The following is a 21,295-nucleotide window of genomic DNA, read 5'->3' as shown; positions in this document are numbered from 1 at the left end:
CTATTTAAGAAATATATCACGGAAATCCCATTTTAAAAATGAAGTTTTCGTACTTCATTTTAACTCTAATAGGACTAGTTCTTTTTTCATATTTTTGAATAGACGTATCCTATGCGTCGCACAAGATGTTGGTCATGTGTTTGACACTTCTTTTATACCATGGCTGTGTTCAAAAGAGCTTTGAAGCAAGTCATGTAAGAATCTAGATATCACTCTATTATCATATTATATATAGGTTTTATATTTCATATGCTATAACTTGCAGCGGAAAATGAGCTGCCCAAAAAGAGCTGTATACGATAGTAGAGCATACATATGCGAGGAATATTTAGTAGATAGTGGAGCGATCTAAAACTATTACATGTGAAGTCATTTTGGAAATAATTTGATCTCTTTAAAGTTAAATTTATTAAATCGTACCATTTCTTGTACAAAATCCATCCTAACATCTCTTTTTATTTTGATATTCAAAATATCAGTAGTATTATATCATGGACGGTCAATGCAGTGTAATAAATCGGTTATCGGCACAACTGATTCTGAAAAATAATTTAACAGAAATTATAAAATATCTTGATATAAAATTAATTACATTATTCGTGTAAAACAAAAACTAAACTCGATAGATTTTGCATTTAATTCTAAATTTTCTTTACTACTTTGGTCTTCCAGGCGGTGTCATAGTCTGACAATAAAAAAATATGACTATTTTAGTAATCACAGAAGACACACCTTGCAAAATCTGTATTCAACTTTTGTTACGACGAATCAAACAGTTTAAAAGAAAATAACAAAAATGCATTTTTAAACTCGAATGAGCCTTTGATGTCCATATCTGACTTCTAATTTTCGAAAATTGCACCACAGAAACTTCTACGACAGGCCAAAATCGAAGTGTCTTCCTTGAAATACCTTTGAAATGATACAAAATTCACCCGAGTGATATTTCATCTAAATTTTCAAAATTTACCCATTGGTACCTGTACTATAAGGGAGTCATTAATCAACTTGTGATTGCTTTCTTCGCCTAAAATAAATTTTTAAACAGGTTAGATTTTGTTATGCATTGTCTGAAAGTGAAGTCGGAATCAGTCATATTTTCATGTGTAACAAATAAAAGTAGTAAATTTATTTATAATTTTATCGTTATAGAATGCGTTGGTTTTCTACTCACATTTAGTTATTGAAATAATTATATAATTCCCTCGTTGAAAGGTTTTCACATTAGCAAATGGTTCGAATGTTGAAATAATTCTTGTAGATTAAGAGAATTCATAGTTCAAAGTGAAAAAAAAATCCTTTTTTTCATATCAACTGTTCACACATTTTGTGTGTGTGTGTGTGTTTTTTTTTGTTTTTTTTTGTTTAAAGCGTTTAAAAGCTAGCAAGACACATGAACCTAACTCTTTTTTACTATGATTTGCATTTTTGTAGGTGAATTATAAGTGCATAAAAAATAAACTAAAGGCGAAAATAAGCCAAGAAATACAAAGGCAAGAATTTCCAGACTTAGGACAGTCGCAAAAAATGCGGCGGAGTTAAAGTACTTTGATGTGATCACACCCTCTCCCTTTAAAATCTGGCCACTGTAAAAAAAAGTAAGCAATTAAACGCCCAGTTTAAAAAATCAGTTCAAAAAGGTGTAAGTCCCGTGTTACAACGGAAATAAAAAAAACTGAATATCAATTTCACAAATGTACAAATGTACAAACTAAGGACTACTAGCAGTTAACTGACAAACCAGCTCCAGATCAGTTTAAGACATTTTTAAAGAAATCTCCGCGTGCGCTGAAATAGACCATACAACACACGTAGGTCAGTTTAATACCTTTAATTCGAAAAAAAATACATGTAACCACATGTATTACACAGTTAGGATATTCGTGAATTTTTTTGCATGAGAGATGATGCAGCCCAATAATTCTTTTCATATCTAATCGAATATAACGATATTGTTGACTCACTTCAGATATATTTCCAACTTGTCTATCAACCTTATTTGCAATGTATGCAACGTTTTGAAACACGGGTTTACACGTGTGAACCCCCTATTTTACACCCAGTTAACATACTTATTGACCATACCTTGTACATTCTCCCAGTTTTTAATGGAGTCTGAGTTGCTCTTTTACTTTTGTTTCTTTGTACGTATTATTTTGGTTATTGTATGTTTTAAAAATTTGTTTTATGTGTCTGTTTTCCCTGTCTGGTCTTTGTCCCCAGATTCGTTCTTTTAATTTCAGCTAGAATATCGATTCCCTTGGTTACTCTTTAAAACATTTTTTTTTGTAAACGAAATGGTATTAGTCCCCCACTCTTCTAGTCTCCGTATATATACAACTTTACGAGCATAATACAATAATACATAATACAATTGGTTATAATATAATAATATTTAGACTAGCGATTCATCACCGAACTTGAACAAACTGTTACTGCATCAGCTTATGTATATAATTCCAAACTGAGTTTTAGCAAATATTTTGATAGTCCCAGACCAAGACGAAGTGTAAGATTATAGCAGAAGAAAAGGGCTGGTCGTGATCAATGAACTACACAAAATGAGCGTGATACTCTTTGCGACAACAAACGGCTCTTTGGAGGACAATACCAGGGGCCAGGGTTAGAAAATAGATAAGACAAATTAAACACAACAGACAAAATGAAGTATCAAGTTCAATACCCATTGAGAGTAAATGTCTGGTAGAACCTAGGCTGACACCCAATTTAAAAAGAAACAGTGATATATTATTGTGACCACTTTCTAGCTTTTAACTTCATTTCATTATAGGTACATAAACTCCATGGGGGCGTACTACATTCATCATCAAATGAGAAAAAAAATATTTCAAGCCTTCGTCTTGATATACTGCTGTATCACACGTTTGCTATACTCCCGTGAAAAGAGAAAGTAAACTTTTTTCTTACTTCAATATTGCGTTTAAAACCCCAAGGAAACGTTGTTACGCACACGATTCCGGTGTAATCTTTATTTCATTCGGGGGGGGGTGGGGGGGGGGGGTTGCGTAAACAGTTCCTTGTGAAAAATTAAGACACACTATTAAATACAAACACAGCTTTAATTATAAGAATGATGAGGATATTTAAAAATAGAAAGGGGTCTGTTAAAAAAACATTATTTCGACATCTATAAATTATATGAATTTTTGTTATAATAGCGAAGTTTCTTTTTTTTTCGAATACAAGGTTATGCAATACATATCAGCAGACAGGACAACGCATCTGCGTAAAAAATGACTGCTTTTAAACTTGCAATCAAAGGTTTCGTGTCATAGGTTTCCTATACTATTGATGTCATTACATCCGTTAGGTATTGCAGTACCTAGTCTACGTATCCAGTATTCTTTCTTTACCTACGAAAGCTTTTACTGCTTAAGACAGTACTGTTCGTTGGGTGGCATTGTTTTCCAGAATACGGGCTTTCATTGTGAGGATTGAATGATCCTGATGATTAAAAGGTCGATAAACTGTCGAGAATTAGGTGGTATTAATTCCCGAACGATGACCGCACATTCGTTTGTTTAATCGTTCTTGTGTTTCACCGGCAAATACTAGACCGCATAAGTTGCATTCTAATCCGTAGGTTAAGTTCGTCGATTTGCAACTTCAGTCATTATGACTTCTTGTGTGAAAGGTTGTGTTGGTAAGGGTACTAGAGAATAAAGAGTCAGTTATAGGAATGTTTCAACATATAAATTAATTGATTCTAAACGTTGTCATAAAATTCAATAACTGAAGACTCGTTAAATAGAGGTATTTGTCATAGTGTTCACCAACTAACTTTTTCGAGCAATTTATTTTCGCTAATTTTGTGACCAAGGTAAAATCGAGAAAATAAATCACCATGAATAAGAATCTTCCTCGGGAAAGTTAAAATAGTATTTGTCGCAATAAAGGTAGTAACGAAACCGAGTTGATATTTTAAAACGCAACGAAAAAGTATTTGCGAAAGCAGTTTTGGTTTGTAGTACATGATGTCGTTAATTGACATTTATCAGATCCTGTCGGCCTTCAAAAATAGTTGTTATATAAATTGAAAATTATGTAGTTTTTTTTTTCATTTGTCATTTATTTGTTTTCTGTTGTATTTTCATTTTTTATCATATTAGTATTTTCTTCATATTTTGTTATTAAGTTTTATCTAATGTCGTCGATAGTACTGACCCAAACAGTTTGTATTTAATCATTTTATAAATATTCTTTTAGAAGATACAATTTCGGAAACTAAACTATTAAATAATTTAATTTTCTTTAATTTAATCAATTAATTTACGTGTTCAAACTAGTATTCCCCTTTTTTTACCCTTTTTAATTTCTTTTAATGTTACGGATGAATCAAATCATAGAAATAACAGTATAACATCATTAAGCATAATCATCTGCAGTTTATATTATGAAGAATATCTCAAAGAGACAAAAAAGACATTTGGAAGAAAATATAAGCCCAATACCACCCATAGGTCTTCAATGAACGACGAAGAAACCCACACACTACAAGATAGGTTGCACCTGGTCCCAAAACATCACTTTATACAGGCACTGCGAAAGAGTCGCCCCTACAACACAAAAATAAACTAAAGGTGAAAACAAAACAAGACATACAGAGGCAAAAAATTACTGACTTTGGACATGGGCAAGAAAAGGCGGGATTTGAGCAGTTATGCGTGACCACAACCCTCCTCTTTAAAATCTGGTCACTGTAGAAAAATATTACACAATTTAATAAAGTTAAAAATAAGTTCTAAAAGGTCTGAGTTCCTTGGTACAACGAAAATAAAGAAACTGAATATAAACTACACAAATATACAAACTAAGGACTACTAGCAGTTTACTGACTTGTCAGCTCCTGACCTATTTAAACCTACAAAAAATATCCCCATCGTATGTAAAATCAATCTAAATTTTTCTCATAACATCTTTTTAAAATTTTAAACGTTGTTACTTTTTTGAAAGTACGAATTCCTTATAAACACATGTACAGTACATTATTGGGATATTTCTAATTTAATGGCGAGTGGGGCAATGAAAAAAACGAGAATGACCCACAGGAAATTAGAAATCGAACTAATCTTAAAATTATTTTTTTATTGAATCTGTCCCGTCTTTGTTAAATGTGCGTTCGTTTCTTGACATTTGAATCTAATATTGTACAGTGGACCTTAGTTACTCAATTGAATACTTGAGTGATGCGCGGGATTTTATTTTCTTCCACTTTGTAGTTTACCCATTCGTATTCTTACAGTCTAATTACTTGAATGGCAATTCTAAGTTATTTACAAGAGTCCATCTCTACTTGGTCCTGGCACGGTATCTCTCGGAGAATATATGTATACTTTACGAGGACAAAAAAAAAGAACACTGAAAAAAAATGCAAGTGCCTCGCTCGGTTTATTCATTTTAACATTTTTCTGGAAAAGTCATTGTAAAATTAATATTTATCTGGACTGCACCATACAAGTCGTCTGCAGACAGCGGATTAACATGATATTTGTCACCAGGAAAAAATGCATTGATTAAAGATTTGTCGAAGCGTAAGTTGGCTACAGATGGTCGAATCAAAGCTGAGTCAAAGTCATATTTATGTTGAGCACAAATGTTTTTGTCTTGCCTACCAAACCACCATAAGTTCATGATATCCCTGTAAGGTTTTATGAGAGCGAAATCTTTAGCATTTATCCACCCTGGATCATTATCAGATGAGAAATTTGCAATGAATTTGTTATTATCGAACAGTACCCCGTATGTGATATCTGTCATGTTCATCTTTGCTTTGGAAGCATTTAGTCCATACATTAGTTTTGAGGAAATGCTGTTTAATTCTGTACTTTCATATAGTCTTTGCTTGTAATTAAGTGGCTCTTTACTCTTCGAAGAAGTAACAAAGGGGATTTCGAACTTGAATTCCAGGAAATCCGAACGAAGAGCAGAGGAAACAATTGGTCCACAGTTGTACTCTTTCCCAATTTCGAACAAAACCGGATGGGCATTTTCAGGAAATCCGACAAGAGTGTGATTCGTTAGGGTTACATCGTTCGTCTCTTCGGACTCTGAAAAGTGAAAATGCTTATCAGAAGAAACCGCTCTGCACTGGACGACGTTGTTAATAAATTGTATGTGTACCCTATCCACATTGTAAATAATACACGACAGAAAAAATAACGACAAACGGACATTTATTCGTACAAACAGGTCTTTCAGCCTGTATTAATTTTTTCAAACGGAACATCACTCGACCTTTTCTTTTGTCCCACGAACGAAATCTGTAGTTCTTGACATTTTATGTTTTCACAGAAAAGGCCCAGCAATGCATTTAAGCAGAGAAAGAAATATGGACAGTCTTAACCTTTTTATGAACCTCTTAAGTGGATGATGTTTGCAAATTTCAACATTCCTACGATTTGTTAGCTGTCCTTCTTGTTGGATTTTGAACACCTGAATGTTTATATCATTATAGATCCAGTGTCAGCTCCATGGGGTCCCAGGACAAATAAGTTGCACATGTTTGAAATCTTTTCAATTTTCCCCTTTGATCCGATCCAGTGGATTACCTTTTCTTAAACTAATCTCCATCGTTGTTTTATTTTTTTAACGAATTCGACTGACAATTGTTTGGTTTACCAAATTAACTACAAGATGACGGAATTCTTATCTTGCTTTCAGTGTGTACTTAAGTGTAAGTGTTTGTATGAATCGGGCAAAATTGGAAAAATCAGGAACATAAATGTCAAAACCCATTATCACTCAAGGATACTTTCTACATTTGAAAAGACCATAACGTGATCTCTGCATCACTGGCTTTGCTCAGAATTTTTTCAATAGAATGTTAGAAAAATTAGAGCTTTGACAGGGTTATCTGCCCTTGAAATGTTCATTTTCAGTGCATTTCAATGAAATTTTAACTCAATGCACCAACACGATATGGAAAATATTGTCTTTTTTCCTTGAATCTGATGGTGCTAATAGTCAAACTGCACTATCAAAATGACGGTTTTTTTCTTCATACCATGTTTCACCGACTGCCTGGTTCTTACAAGGACTGACACTTAATCATGTCAATCATACTTTAAAACGTCCTTACCACGTAGCATATCCTCTGCGCTGACTTTTGGTACACCGACGATTACCCACCACGCATGATATGTCCCACGAATAAAGTCTGTAAATCTTGACTTTTTGTGTTCATCACAATTACAGCTCTTTAATACCACAGACAAGATTAAAACACAAGTAACATCGAACAACATTATAGTACTAGTAGGTATCTTTGAAGATTATTTATCTACTATTTGGAAGTTGTTTTGATAACAAGTGCGTACATTGTAACTTAGTTCAAATGTATGAGTACTTGCGGTAACTTGTGCCGCAGTGGTAACAATCTTTGGCACTTAAAAACTAGAACCAGAAAAAAAGTCCATATTTCGACTGCTTAGTTGTGGCAGGGGATTTAACTCAACATATATTTGACGATATCAAGTAGTGGGTTACTGTACTTCTTCTTTATTAAAGTCGGAAAATGCAACTTAAACAGTCTGACATTTAAAGTACCATATTTGAAGATAATGACTGTTAGTCAATCACAGGGCACAGTGTTTAATATTTTTAAGTCACTATGTCAGTGTGAAGATTAGACTACTTATGACGGTACAGAAATGTCATGGTTTTCATAATTCAAAAGTGACAGCGATTTATTTTGATTATCAAAATTACAATCGTGAAATAGGAAAGGAAATAACAGTTTAACTTTAAAAAAATGCATCTCAATTCTCAATACACCACTGATTTATTTCATGGTCTATGTGGCCGGGTGAATTTTCCCAAACATCTGAATTTTGACAATACAAAAAGTGAAATTTCACATGCGGGCAGTAATGTATTCCGTTGAAAATCCTTTCCAAGACAGACATGTGGCCTTCACCATCACCAGTACATCACATACACTTTACATATGTACTCGTATGACATTACAGCGAGCACCGCGAAGCAGTGTGAGCTCTACGGTTATTACATGTACTATCTAAATTTCCCTTAAGGTTGCCCAATAAAAGCCATGTCCCGGAAGTAACAAAAAGTGACTGTCCTTACGGAGAAAGTTCATCGCTTCCTTAAACCACAAAAATAAAAATACATAGGTAAAGATTACGTTTCGGTAAAAATAAATCCATCTTTTCTGATAGTTTTCGAGTCTTTCTATATTTTTTTTAATTACTAAAAGAGGTGAATATGATGTTTTTAAAAAGTTCGGAAAACACGTGGGTGTACGAACGTGTATCTCCGCGGTTCCACTGTCGCTGTTGTCATGAACCTAACCCGCCTTGGAAAAAAAATACAACTCCGATTACATTATCAAAATCGAAGCATAGATTTTCTAAGATAGGAAAGGCAATCATTTTCTTCTTTGGAATTTGGAAAAAAAAACATTAATTAACATGACAGATTTTCAAATAGAAATATTGATTTTGCTTTCTGCTGAAATAAAAATAAAAATATTGCACTTGCGAAGCAAAAATTTTCATCCGGGTCGACCCCCCCCCCTTCTTTGTAAATGTCCTTTATTATTTTTACGGGTCTCGCACAGACAGTGCATGTATGGTAAAACTCACGGTGCTCGCTGATTTAGGCAATGCCTACCCCCATACTACATGACTTTTAAAATATAATGCATAGTGATAGTGGCTATATGTGCTGACAATATGTCCCACAATAAAGCTTTACAATTGCTTAGAGATTAACCACTTTTCTATTCTGAACTCTGTTCAAAAGAACGATACTACATGTAGTAATTCGAAAAGATTATTTATTTAAAAGAATGTCATTAACACGTGATAACGAACTAAACTAGAAAAAAAACTTTATACGATTTTGTAAGCTTCCGCTAGTCCACAACTTGGGATAAACTTTCTCCCTGCTCTATTTCTATTTCGAGTCTCGATCTTTTGTCAAGCTTGATTACTATATAAAACGTTTGCATTTTATAATTCTGCAATTACAGTCACAGCTGAAAACAACGAAATAACAGAAATTACTGATCTTGATGATGATGGTGAAAGTGAGACGCTTGAAGTAATACTCACGTTTTAAAAAAACTACTGAAAGTAAGACGCTTGAAGTGATACTCACGTTTAAAAAAAACTACTGAAAGCTACACGTAGGAAACTAGTATTTAATGAGCTACCTAAGACTTTTCCGAAAACAAAAACGGAATATGGTGCGGAAGCTTCTATGAAGGTTTGCTATGGTTATGTAAATACGAAAAAAATACGAATATGAATAAATATAAATTGACATAAACAGTGTTAAAATCTGACTCCATGGAGACGAAATTTTATGAAGCAGTCGTAGAACTTTTGGCAAAATTTACTGATGAAATATCACAATCCTACGAAAGCACTCGAGAAGACCAAAATCAAAGGAATAAAAATAATAACCATCCGGGTACAAGAAAATGGAAACGGGTATAAAGTGTTTTTACGTTTGAGGTGATATACCCATCATCATTTGAAGTTACAATTAATCTTGCCCTATGCCTGTGTTCTCTCTTTTCTTACCGGGATTCTTATGAAGAACGAAACATTAAAAAGCAAGTTCTATATGATATATATAGATTTTATTTGAAAATGAAATAGATTAGCGTCCGGCAAAAGCCGCGGCTTCCTCATCGCACAGCTCGTTTGCATTGCTTGCCTTGACGAGCTTTTCCGTGCACGGATTTCCAGAATCTTTGACTATTTTACAGCCCGCGGGTGCTGGGCGTGCAAGTCTGAAACCGATTCTGAAAAAAATAGAAAATTTCAATTATCATTCCTTTTCAAGAGCACAAATTTACACATTTTCGAAGTAATGTATGATTTTGATATTTTTTTGTCAATTATCCTAAATGTTAAATTTATTGTACTATAGTGACAATATAGAGAACAATCTTAAAAGACGTCCATTTTCTCAACCGCAAGAATAGTTCTTAAGTTCTGGTCCCTATCAGTCTAACGTCTAGAACAAATAACATATCCTGGTTCTCGGACTACACTCCAGATATTAGCTACTATCAAATACACTCTCACGAGTTATATTTGTATATGTGTAACATACTGAATATTGCGATCGGGAACAAGTCTACCATTAACAATGACTACACATATATCTGAATACTTAAAATATCTAAGAGGGTGCCCATCGAAGGAACCATACAAGGAAATAACGAATCCATCTGTGCATAATTTAGTTAATTTGTAAGGGAACTTTGATCATAACCGTGATGACCCGAATGTTTTTCAAGCAACTCTCAAATTATTTTGCGATCTTTGGGTCGCTTATGATATTGACCAGGGAACCATATTAGGAACGAATTTAATCAACTGGTAATGACTATTTATAATATAGGGGCCCTGATAATGTATATGACCTATACAGTCAATTGTAACAACTTGTAACAAGGAGTTAAATATCTACTATAAAAATCCTTGATTGCAACGAGCTCTTGTGTCTGAACCGGAAACTGGATAATGTTCAATGCAAACCGATTATTTCATCTTTTAATGTAAGCTTACAAGCAAAACAAACAAACAACCAAACCAAACAAACAAACAAACAAAACAAACAAAAACAAACAACCGGAGAACACGTGTATAGTAGTTAAAGATATATTTTGATCTCGTATGAAGCTAGTATTGACGGTAAACACGGCATGGATCTGCAGCTTAATTTGGAGTTGTAATATATAATTGTCATATGCGAATCTAAAGTACATAACTTACGAGTGCAAGAAGTCGCTAACAATATTAAAAAGTAAGTTTCACTGTGGAGACATCTTAAAGTTACATACCATTAAGAAGCTTGGAAAAATAAGGCTTTTAAAATTATTATGCTAATGGTACGATGATCGTAGAAATTCTTCACAAAATAATACTGAAAATCCACATTTTTAGTTTTTGCTAACTGAAAGCATGGAGACAAATTACTCACACGTGTAAAGAAAATTCATACACCTTTGTGGTAAATTACAAATATGATCTTAAAGTACGTATTCTCAGCTTTATTTTGACTACTTTTAATCAGAGTACACACAAATAATGCATTTAAAATGCATAGATCTAGGTTCAGTGTGTTTTTGGCCTGGAAGTGGTAAGTGAGACCTTGAACATACGGAGCACACCCTTTTCACTTTCTAGTGTTTAAAACTCTTTTAGTTTTCAGGCATCCTTTCACTTCGAAAGCGCATGAACGTGTGTGTACGTCGTGTATCAAAGAAATCTACGTACTGTAATAAAAATGATCATAGCACGGAAACCCGATAGCAACACGAATTATTACAGCGAGTAAAATAGTTAACTCTAGGGGATAGAAGTAGTCTTTTATGATTGAATGACTACTACCTAATAAACTGTCGTAGGTAGTCATCTGAGTAATTGACAAAAAAAATTACTTTCAAACATTCATAAATTATTTGAATTTACCTTCCTAAGGCATTTCACCGAACAATTTGCGATTAAATCAAGATATAAACGAACCCTATCTCATGAACATAAAAAAAAAACAAAACAAAAAAACACACCAAAAAAACCAAACCCCCCCCCCCCCAAAAAAAAAAAAAAAAAAAACAAAAACAAAAAAAACAATAAGTTGTTACGATTAACTGAAATGTAACTTTGTGGTGAATTTGCTCGGTATGGTAACAAAATCGTATTAAAATATTCGTAATAATACATACGAGCAACATTGCATAGATGCTCCGTTACTGGAACATGTGCACCTTATACAATCCTTCATAGAGGTATAGTGATTCCCTGCTGTTATTTTAATGCCCTTGAAGGTACATCCTGAAAATGAAATAAAAATTTTTACTAATAAATTTCTCTAATAAACAATTTTGTAACTTTGGAAACGCATAAATGATTTAAGTGTCTTAATTTATATACTTCCAAATTAAGCTACATTGTAGAGAAGTCAAAAACAGGAAAAAAGAAAAGCTAAAATCCGATTTACGCAGAGCCCGAAGAAATCTGCAGAAGAGGAGTTTCTGGTACGTGTATTCTCCAAACTTTGCTAATGTGCAGGTGCCGTGGAAGCGAAAGAATGCCATTAGGGGGAACCATATTATTTTGAGAGGGTGTCAGTTCTGGTCAGGACATAATTTTTATTTTCAAAAATTTGCGAAACAGAAAATTTATTTTCAAATGCTATACAGCAAGATTATTCATCTTCATTATACTATATAATATACAATCCAATTTGCATGCAGGGCAGCAGTTTTTTTTTTATTTTCTAGGTTGTGGAGGCCCGAATATTTCAAAATTTGCCCAGACCAATAAATTTATTTACAAAAAAACTACCTGGTCCATTTAGAATCAAATGGTTGCCCCCTTGCCGTTTTTGTTATGTAAAACTCCAGTGGTTTTTCATGTCCTTCGGAGCATCCCAGGTGTTATTATCATCAAATGAATATCAGAATTCAATTCTACAATACAATGCAAAAAAACAGAAAATGCGCCTGACCAAAAACATCAGAGGAAGTTTAGCAAAATCTAAATAAATTCACCAACACGAAAAGAGTTATAGGAGCCACTAACCTTGATTGTTGACGAAACAGGATCCGTCCGTGAATTTACACAACATTACAACAAACATGACAATACAACATACTAAGGCACACTTCTCCATATTGTACAACGGTTCTTTATTTGATACTAACTAGTATTAGCATACAATCAAGACGACTCTATAACAAGACAAGCTATGGAATGTACCTTTTATAGTATTATGCCGTTGTTTGCTCCAGAAATTGCCCAAGCTACTTTGTATTTTTTTTTCTAGTTTTAGCCCATCATAAATATTTTAAACTTTGATTTTCACAGCTCTTTCTTTCATGTTACGCAACGGTAAAGTAATTTGCTTGTAATGACCAATTTAAAAACGCGATTTTCACACCCAAGAATAAAATGTCTTCCTGCTTTTTTCCCTACTTCTGTGCTCCAATTGGATGGTATAAAATGGAACATTTTATTTGCAATCATCATGCTCTGTGTCACATAACTTTAAACTATTATGGACAATCAAAGATTATTATCTGTCAAAGTTTAAGCGATAATCTAGATATTTCACACGAATCTAGACTTTTGAAATATCCAGAATCCCCAGAGTGCTTTATAAGTACACCTAGGACACATCTTGAATACTACACAGAAATTATTGCGTTCATTACTCATTTCGAATTTTGGCCATGTCACCGAATATGTTATTGATGTTTCTGATTTTGAGAAAGGTTCTACATTATTTTGTTAAAACAATCCATTTATTACGATTCTAAGACTGTCGAAGTTTTCGCAAAAATAAAGAATTTACAGTCATAGTATCTCGCCCAATAGGCTTTTGGTTTGGCTTTTGAAAAAAGTAAACTAATTTAAACAGGTAGACATTGTTTAGCGCTTTTTGCGATGCTTTAAGATATCTTAACTATTAGTTTCGCCAAACTGATGTACAAATATATGATTCGGTAAATTTTCATACCCTTTCCCCTGTGAGATGCATATTCTAAAAAAACATGTTTGCTTGGTACAGTCACGGGGTCAACCATGTTCATCCCGGTAGTAGGGTTGCTGTTAAAAAAAACATGCTTGGTACAGTCACAGGGTCAACTATGTTCATCCCGATAGAAGGGTTGCTGTCTTTTTGACATATTTAACACATCCATAAGTAAAGGGCCACCGAACTTTCAGACTTATCGCATTTGCAGGATTTGAATATAATCGGTAGTGACTACTGATTTATTGCATATTATCATTTTTTTAAGTTATGCTTGAAAAATATGGTGGTAGTCACAAATGAAATTGTATCTGATCATAATAGTCTCATGACTATGATATCCCTCAGTATGACAGGAAAGTCAAATGCATTGGAACTTGACACAATTTGCAACTTCTAAATAAAATGAAAAATTAAATTTTCAATAAAAAAGAGATAATGTAAGAAAATTGCTTTTAACTGCATTTAAGCCAATCAGTCTGTAGAGACGGGGGATCAGAGGAGTCTTTTAAATTCCGAAATAAGCAAACAAACGTGTGCTTTAATATTTGAATACATGTTAAAAATGACCGTGTAAATAAAGACTACCGTCAAACGTATAATAGCATATACACCTATATTAAAAGTCCGACGGACCTAGCGAGTTGTAATATTTAGTAATGTAAATGCATTTTTAGTACATATGTAATGTAAAATTCCGCCTGAAGATAACTGTCTCAGTTTTTAGTTACACAACTATAAGAATACTGTAATCAACATATTTTATTCTTCAATTCTCAACTATGGTATATAACTATCAATATTGCATTTTTAGTATAAACATCACCAAATATACTTTTGCATCTCAGCACTTTTTAAAAAGTATAAAGAGGTATTAGCCCTGTTTTGTGACGGAAAAACTTTGTTTTTTTCTTTGCCATTACATAGCCATCCTCATCCGGTCTAGAAATAATCTTCACTCTTTCCCCTGAAAAATTAACATTTTAATTTATTCGATGTATTTTTCTTTTTTTCATCTGTATTCGAATACTGATGTTGGTCTTGGCATGACAATGATATTATATGATAACTTCTGCCAAAAATTAGCACAAAATTAACAACAGTTTCCAACAAAACGGGGAAGTAGCAATACGTTTTATTCCAACCAGATAGAAAGGGGACCTTGTAGGAGTCAGTCAGTTCTGATAATAAAGATATTTACCTTGCGTGACTGACATTTCGTTTTGCCCAATTTTCTTGTAACTTCTCACCACCGTCACTTTATAGGGAGTGAACTTCACTGGTTTCTCTAAAACAGATTAAGGAAAATATGCCTTGTTAATTTATTTAGAAAATAGTTGCAAGAACAATCTTATGTAGGGTACATAAGATATTTTATCATAATAAATAAACTTCCCAAAGGACGGTTAATATTTGCCTAAATCGTTGATAATACTTCTAGTCGAGGACGAGGGCTTCATTCTCATCAAGGAAGGCAGTATCACTTACCAAGGCAGTTAATCAATCGGTAATGTCCATAACACAAACAGCCATTGTGTTTATTTCATTGAAAAACCTAAAGCGGGCATTACCGTGTAATGAATGGATACCACATGCCCATATTGTAACCAACACGTATAGCTAATGCTTCTCTGATATGAACTAAATTCAGTTAAAGTAAACAATAATGATTGATAACTATACATATACAATGTTGTTTAAATGACTACCTTTTTTACGTGTTGAGGGCTGCGATTCTTCCCAGCAAGACGCGGGGGGTTGTGGAAGAGGTCGCGGATCTTCCGAAGTGGATGGAACGCTTTCATCAGATGTGAAGCACAGTTCTATTTGGCTTTGTTGATGTTGGGCCTTTGTTGTAACACTGAATAGTTCTGATATATCTCTCGAAGAATCGACGCCTGTCTGTGGCTTGGCTATTGGTTGAGCTATTGGCAAAGGGAGGTTTGGTTGAGGACGAGGACGGATTGGTTTGGGCCTTGGTGACGATACTGGTTGGGCTCTTGGTTGAGCAGGTTTCAGGGGGATTATTGGCGTGTCTACATCCTCTGCTGGTGTTAATGTTTTTATGTTGGTGGCTTCAACATTAGATTTAAATTTTCCCGGGGCACTGGTGGATGGCATATTTCTTTCTTCTGTTGTTTTAATGTTGGCTGTCTTCTGAAGTCTTCTGTTCTCCTGTGTTGTTTTGACCTGGATTGGTTGTGGTCTATTTGGTGATGTAGAGGATGGCCATTCTTCATCATCTGATGATTCTAGACAGAAATATGGGGAATTAATAATTTTATTCTATCACTGCCTATCTACAAATGACAATACTTTTTGTAATTTGTAAAGCTTTGTAAACTGATATAAATCTTATAACTAGTAAGTGAATGTTACATCTTATATTCCTTTATGGGGTTTTGTACATACCTTTACAGCTGAATGGCTTGACGTCGGTTACCTCTTCTGAAGTTGGAGCTTTATGCACTATTTTCTTGCATTTTGGAGTTTTGCTGGGCATTTTCTTTTTTCGTGCACTGGTTTCATCAGATGCAGCGAGGACTGGCTGCTTATATTCTGGTTGTTCCTTTCTAGTTCCTTCACCGTAACTAGTTTCTGGTTCTGAAAGGTAATGTTCAGACATGTAAATGTCATGACACTCAAAGTAAGTTGATATTTTCTCGAGTTGCTTGTCGCCTGTATCATCTGTTTATCAACATAAGTCTATCTGAATGCATGAATGCACGTTAAGACATTCTTTTTTATTCACTCAGATCTCAACATTCGTCATACTCTTGTATAGTCACACGTTGATTTATACTGTTAATATTTGAATTTTTTATATATATAAATTAACAAGGTAGGTACAACAAGTAAAAAATAATCTCTGATAGGCTTTTAACCGACATGAAGTACTAGCTCATACCGTCGATGTTGAAAGGTTTGACAACATCTTCTTCATCATGTGGAAAGCTTTCCCTCTCTAGTTTGGGTTTCTTCCCCGTTTTTGGATCAGAGATTTCTTCAGTTGTAGGATAGTTTTCTTCAAGAACTTGTTCAACATCTGGACGAATCTCATTTTCACTAAAATAATCCCGACAAGGGACACTGTTATGAATGAGATCGTTGCTTTTCTTAAAAAAAAGGATACAATAAAATAAAACATAATAACATGACAAATTTAACACAGTTTAAAATCAATAAGTTCTGCAATTATTCGTAAATGAAATGCGCGAACATTCTTACAAAAAGAAATTGTAGTATGAAAGATGTTTATGTACACTGCACTAGTCTAAGGTTTTTCATGATGTTTATTACTGTAGTCTTTCAAGACTGATGCTAGTTCTAAAATCATTAAAAAATTTTGAAATCTTGCAATCTATAATTAAAATGTTCCATTCAGTCACTTCATGTAGGTGACTAAATGGAACAATTTATAAGTCTATTTTAAATTAGATTGTGAAACTTTGTACATGAATTAACGATTCCGACAATACCTGGAATCGATATAGTCGGATAGACTTCTTCTGACTTCTTATAGTTCTAGTTATAAGCGAATCTGGGTCGATCTCGGTGGATACCTCTGTCCCACCCCTCATAAATCCAGCAGTTCTTTTATATTCCTTGAAGTCTCGATCCTCGCTTGATACTGTCTCTCGCCAGAGATTGACCAGAGTTGCTATCTTATCTGTTTCCATTATTTCGAAAAGTTCATATGCTTCGTCAGATTTCTAAAAAAAAACCGAAAAAAACGGGGAGTTAGCAAGATTGTCATATAGTACAAAATATACAAAATTTAATACGGTATTCAATGTCGATTACACTTTGAAATGAACACCGAGAAATTAGCGCACAATAGATCAAGCCTACTTGGAAGCAATCTGAAGAACTATCATAAATCGTGAGAAAACTTACAAAGACAAATGACTCCAACCTTCCTATAAATTCTACTGATCAAAATCCCTTAACAGGCTTAGGAGGAATTGCGTTTGTAAGATTTGAAACATATAACCCTTAAGTTTATTTAATTCCCTTTGAAGGCTTCATAGAATAGTTATATTTTTTTATGCACAGTCTACATTAGAGGCCCAAATTCTTATGGTATTGTATCAAAATCCAAGGATGAGCAATTTAGGAGTTGCTTACAAGAAATGTGAACAGACAGACAGACAAACAGAAGGGGATTTAAAAATGGATTTTCATTCTTACAATAAGGGAAAACAACAAAATTACCGAACACTAATCCGACCCATAATCAAGTCAAGTCCAAAACAAATTTGGCAAAATAGATATTATACTACAGGAGAAGCTTGTATCGCAGTAGCTCTGACTTGTTACACGCATTTCCAACGAAATTGTGGATTAATTCTAGGTTCCACAGCGCGCTAAACATCCCTCTTCCACTGCGGCATGAATATACCAGTGGTGATTAAATAGCATTTGCATGCTTCTGCGTCATAATCGGTAAATCAAGGGTCAAATCAGCATAAAAAAACAATTTACAAAAACAATTCTGAAGAAATTCAGTCTCGTATGAATATAAAAACAAATCGACTAGGCATGGAGCACAGTTAGTGCCCAATGGAATGCCAACTTGTTGAAAAACAGCTCCTCCAAATGTGACAGATATGCTATCAACGAGGAAATCAAGCATGTGGCAAACCTGTACACTTTGGTAGGTATATAAATATTTTTTCATTGGGCCTAGGATATAAGCCTCTAGACAAAAGCCCCCGTAGAAAAAAAACAGAAAAAGCCCCCCCTTTCTTATGATATGCTTGATGTGTAAAAAATATTTTAGGGGTCATTTTTTTTTAATTATTATTATTTCTTTGTGTATTTGATTAATTCATATTTTCTTTGTATTTCTGTCTCATTTTTTCAAATGTATATTCCTTTTATATGTTGTATTGGGTTAATCATTTGAAATTTCATTAATGAATTGAGGAAAGCTATCATTAATATCAAAAAGAAAAAAGAATAGATATGTTTCCTTTTTAAAGAGTTTATATTTGAATACTGTCTTAAAAAGAAACGCCTGGTATTCATCTTGGGACATAAGCACCCCAGACAAAAACATTATACATTTATGTGTAGTATAAGAAATTAAAATCTCAAATCTTACAGTTTTAAGAATCTTTGATAACTTTTTTTTATCAAAATTGATAACATATTTTTTTAGGGGGTGTTCAGGGGGCGTTTGGCGGAGGCTTTTATACGGGGATTTTTTTCCCTGATCACTGTTTATTGCGTAAAAACATTGGCTTTTTTTTAGTTCAAATTGCCTGCAATTGCATTAATTTTCGAACTGTTTTTCACAAGATACCGAAGAGCAAATAGTTTACCTGTTTCAGTTTTTGTGTTTTGGAGTCCAGTTCCAGCAAGTTTTGGCTGTATTTATGTGCGAACTTTGTGGCCTTCTTTGCCTTCTCTTCGATCTTTATGGAATTGGAAGTAGTAAGGATAAGGTTTTCCAGTTTATTGAGTTTCCCTTCTAGTTTCTAAAATAAATTGAAATTCAAAACTTGTTAAACCTGGGATCAAGTGGTATGTACTTTCTATAAATGTCATTTCAGACACGACCTGATATACGAACTAAGAAAGCAAATCTGACAGTAAACCATTTGACCAGAAACACTTAAGCGAGTAGGGTAGAAAGTTCGTGTACCCTAAACCATTATGCATACACTATGACTCACCACTTCATCCTGTCTTTGTTTCTGTTGGAAGTGTACAAATTCATCCTGGAGTTCTTTTAATTCGTGTTTCATTTTTTCAAACTTTGCGTCCTCTTCTTTCTTTTTCAACTCGAAACTATAACACAGAAATATGAGTTTAACTTACCATGTCGGAAAGTGTTTACAACTTATCAAACACCAAAGCTGAGGTTAAGTCATATCTTGACAAGTCCTAATTATACAAGGGTCACACATTTTAAAATGCATTGACCAAGTCTATTTCTTTTACTCTTTTCTATTTCAACTCTCAAGTTTTGTTTATAACCAGTCTTTATTTTAGGTTTATTCCATATTCTCGATATGAACTATTCATATGTCTATGTTTTCTCGCTATGTATAACTCCTGGTCCATGCTCCCAGTTTTTAGTGGGGTAGAGTTGCTCATTTGCTTTTGTTACTTTGTATATATGATTTTAATTTTTTTATTTCCTTTTTGTGTATGTGTTTTCCATGTCTGGTCTTTGTCCCTGGATTACATTTGTTTTTATTACCGCCATAATTGGTTCCCTTGATTACTCTTTCCTATTCACATTAGACGGACAAGAATCTGTAACACTTACTCTTTTATTTTGGTGTACATCAGCCCATAATTTCTATTATGGGCTTTCATCATTTTCAATAGAGCAAACTCTTTCTCAAGTTCCATCCTGATAGATCGCACCCAGCTCTCATCTAAAATTTAATGTACAGATCGGATATGTGACATTAAATTAAAACAGTAAGATTTGTCTCACTTTTGTATACACAGTCACTCAAATCATCCTAGTCCGAGTCAGTTGCTTTCTTATTTTGGAGCGAGCTTTTTATACCTTTTTGTATACATTAGATATCTTGAAACGTTAATTCAAGCTGATATGATCAAAAGTTTGATTTAGACGCAAAAAGAACAACATTCTTTCATCGGTTTTACTTTCAATATTTGAAAAAATTAGAAAAGATAAAAGTATTGTATCGACAGTAAATAATGTTAAGAGAATAATGCATACGATTTAGTGATAATTCATGTAACTGCTAAAGAGCCAGTGGCGAAGCTAAAATATATTTCAGGGCTTCGACGTGCTTGCAATTCAAAATAAATCCCTACCGCTTTTCTGTGCTACGAACGGCTTCTGTGTTGATTTGAACTGGTCTCAAATAAGAATACATATATTCCAATTCTATAGAATAACATTTCATTGTTCCTACCTTCTGTGGCTTCTAATTCACAAAGTATTGCATCCAACTCCTTTAACACAGGGTCGAAAAACTTTATATATTCGGTGTAACCTTCAGCGCGAACCCCTGAGAAGTTCCACCAGAACTTCGTGCTTGTAAGGCTGAAAGTAAGATAACTGTTTATGAACAAAATGAAGAGCTATGGGAATTAGAGAAGAAAATCCGTAAGAATTTGTTGTGCGACATTAAGTAGACTGCTGAAAGTACTTTATGATAAATCAAACTTAAATTAAATCCGTGGTTAATACAAACGATTTTCCAAAAAGAACTTTCAAACCAAATATTGAAGTAAATATTACGGAATGATTTTAAAATGAACCCTTACGATTTCTCTTGCGATGTAACAAAATCAGGATTGAAGATCGTCATTGAATTCATCGGTGTTGGTAAATCCATAGCCAACGCCATTGTAAAAAGTAGGTCTGGTACAGAGCAAACACAAAGCGGCTGCACTGTGAATCCTCGGAAGGAGGAATAAGGGCGTCATAGCAACGACAATGAATATATCGTCACTGTCGTCAAGGTCTGAAAAATTGCCACCGCTCCAGATGAAGCCCAGACAGTTTTACTATATTATATTTTTTTTATATTTTTTTCCCTTTGAGATTCAGTATAAGCATTTTGTCAACGCATTTAAGTAGCGTTTTTGTCAGATTACTACATTTAAAAAACAATAATACATTTTCAAACAAGTAATACAAATCATTTATTAGGTAATTTTTTTTATAAGTATACTATTTTGCTGAAAGAGATATTTTCAACATTTTGAACTTTTTATCAATGTATGTAAGGGTCCTGTTCCAACCATTCTTTACCGGGTGTTTCAT

General features: G+C 33.8%; 3 protein-coding genes across 3 annotated transcripts; all 3 read right to left on the bottom strand.

Annotated features, from left to right (window-relative positions):
* Positions 1-5,385: 5,385 nt before the first annotated feature.
* LOC148611417 (uncharacterized) lies at positions 5,386-7,307 on the bottom strand. The gene is made up of 2 exons (XM_088595288.1): positions 7,100-7,307; positions 5,386-6,068 (listed from the first exon to the last, which is right to left on the bottom strand). The coding sequence occupies exons 1-2, from the start codon at positions 7,263-7,265 to the stop codon at positions 5,419-5,421; spliced, it is 816 nt and encodes a 271-aa protein (XP_088451414.1). The 5' UTR covers positions 7,266-7,307; the 3' UTR covers positions 5,386-5,418.
* A 2,296-nt stretch (positions 7,308-9,603) lies between these two features.
* On the bottom strand, positions 9,604-12,792 carry LOC148611416 (uncharacterized). Its single transcript, XM_088591985.1, has 3 exons — positions 12,582-12,792; positions 11,723-11,831; positions 9,604-9,790 (listed from the first exon to the last, which is right to left on the bottom strand). Exons 1-3 carry the CDS (start codon positions 12,670-12,672, stop codon positions 9,646-9,648), a joined length of 345 nt encoding a protein of 114 aa, XP_088448111.1. The 5' UTR covers positions 12,673-12,792; the 3' UTR covers positions 9,604-9,645.
* Positions 12,793-14,277: 1,485 nt separating this feature from the next.
* LOC148611415 (uncharacterized) lies at positions 14,278-20,948 on the bottom strand. Its single transcript, XM_088591984.1, has 11 exons — positions 20,794-20,948; positions 20,439-20,569; positions 19,814-19,925; positions 19,215-19,329; positions 18,861-19,016; positions 17,013-17,246; positions 16,442-16,649; positions 15,946-16,137; positions 15,243-15,785; positions 14,735-14,821; positions 14,278-14,500 (listed from the first exon to the last, which is right to left on the bottom strand). The coding sequence occupies exons 1-11, from the start codon at positions 20,874-20,876 to the stop codon at positions 14,388-14,390; spliced, it is 1,974 nt and encodes a 657-aa protein (XP_088448110.1). The 5' UTR covers positions 20,877-20,948; the 3' UTR covers positions 14,278-14,387.
* Between the last annotated feature and the right edge of the window lie 347 nt (positions 20,949-21,295).

The sequence above is a fragment of the Perna viridis genome, chromosome 7 (assembly GCF_037379345.1).
Source record: "Perna viridis isolate PV_CMFRI_1.1 ecotype Kerala chromosome 7, ASM3737934v1, whole genome shotgun sequence".
NCBI classification, from domain to species: Eukaryota; Metazoa; Mollusca; class Bivalvia; order Mytilida; family Mytilidae; genus Perna; species Perna viridis.
Note: the sequence above shows the minus strand (reverse complement) of the source record. Positions and strands in the feature narration are given on the sequence as shown.

Bases quoted from the DNA above. Each gene is read 5' to 3' on its own strand.
- LOC148611417 (XM_088595288.1), bottom strand. From the start codon at position 7,265: ATGTTGTTCGATGTTACTTGTGTTTTAATCTTGTCTGTGGTATTAAAG. The intron at 6,069-7,099 runs GTAAGGACGTTT...TTCACTTTTCAG, and splicing joins CGCAGAGGATATGCTACGTG to AGTCCGAAGAGACGAACGAT.
- LOC148611416 (XM_088591985.1), bottom strand. From the start codon at position 12,672: ATGGAGAAGTGTGCCTTAGTATGTTGTATTGTCATGTTTGTTGTAATG. The intron at 11,832-12,581 runs GTTAGTGGCTCC...TTTCATTTTCAG, and splicing joins CTGTTTCGTCAACAATCAAG to GATGTACCTTCAAGGGCATT. The intron at 9,791-11,722 runs GTATGTATTATT...TATTTTTTTCAG, and splicing joins GCATCTATGCAATGTTGCTC to AATCGGTTTCAGACTTGCAC.
- LOC148611415 (XM_088591984.1), bottom strand. From the start codon at position 20,876: ATGGCGTTGGCTATGGATTTACCAACACCGATGAATTCAATGACGATC. The intron at 19,926-20,438 runs GTAGGAACAATG...ATTAAATTTTAG, and splicing joins TGAATTAGAAGCCACAGAAG to ATGAGAGCTGGGTGCGATCT. The intron at 15,786-15,945 runs GTATGTACAAAA...ATTTCTGTCTAG, and splicing joins CAAGCCATTCAGCTGTAAAG to AATCATCAGATGATGAAGAA.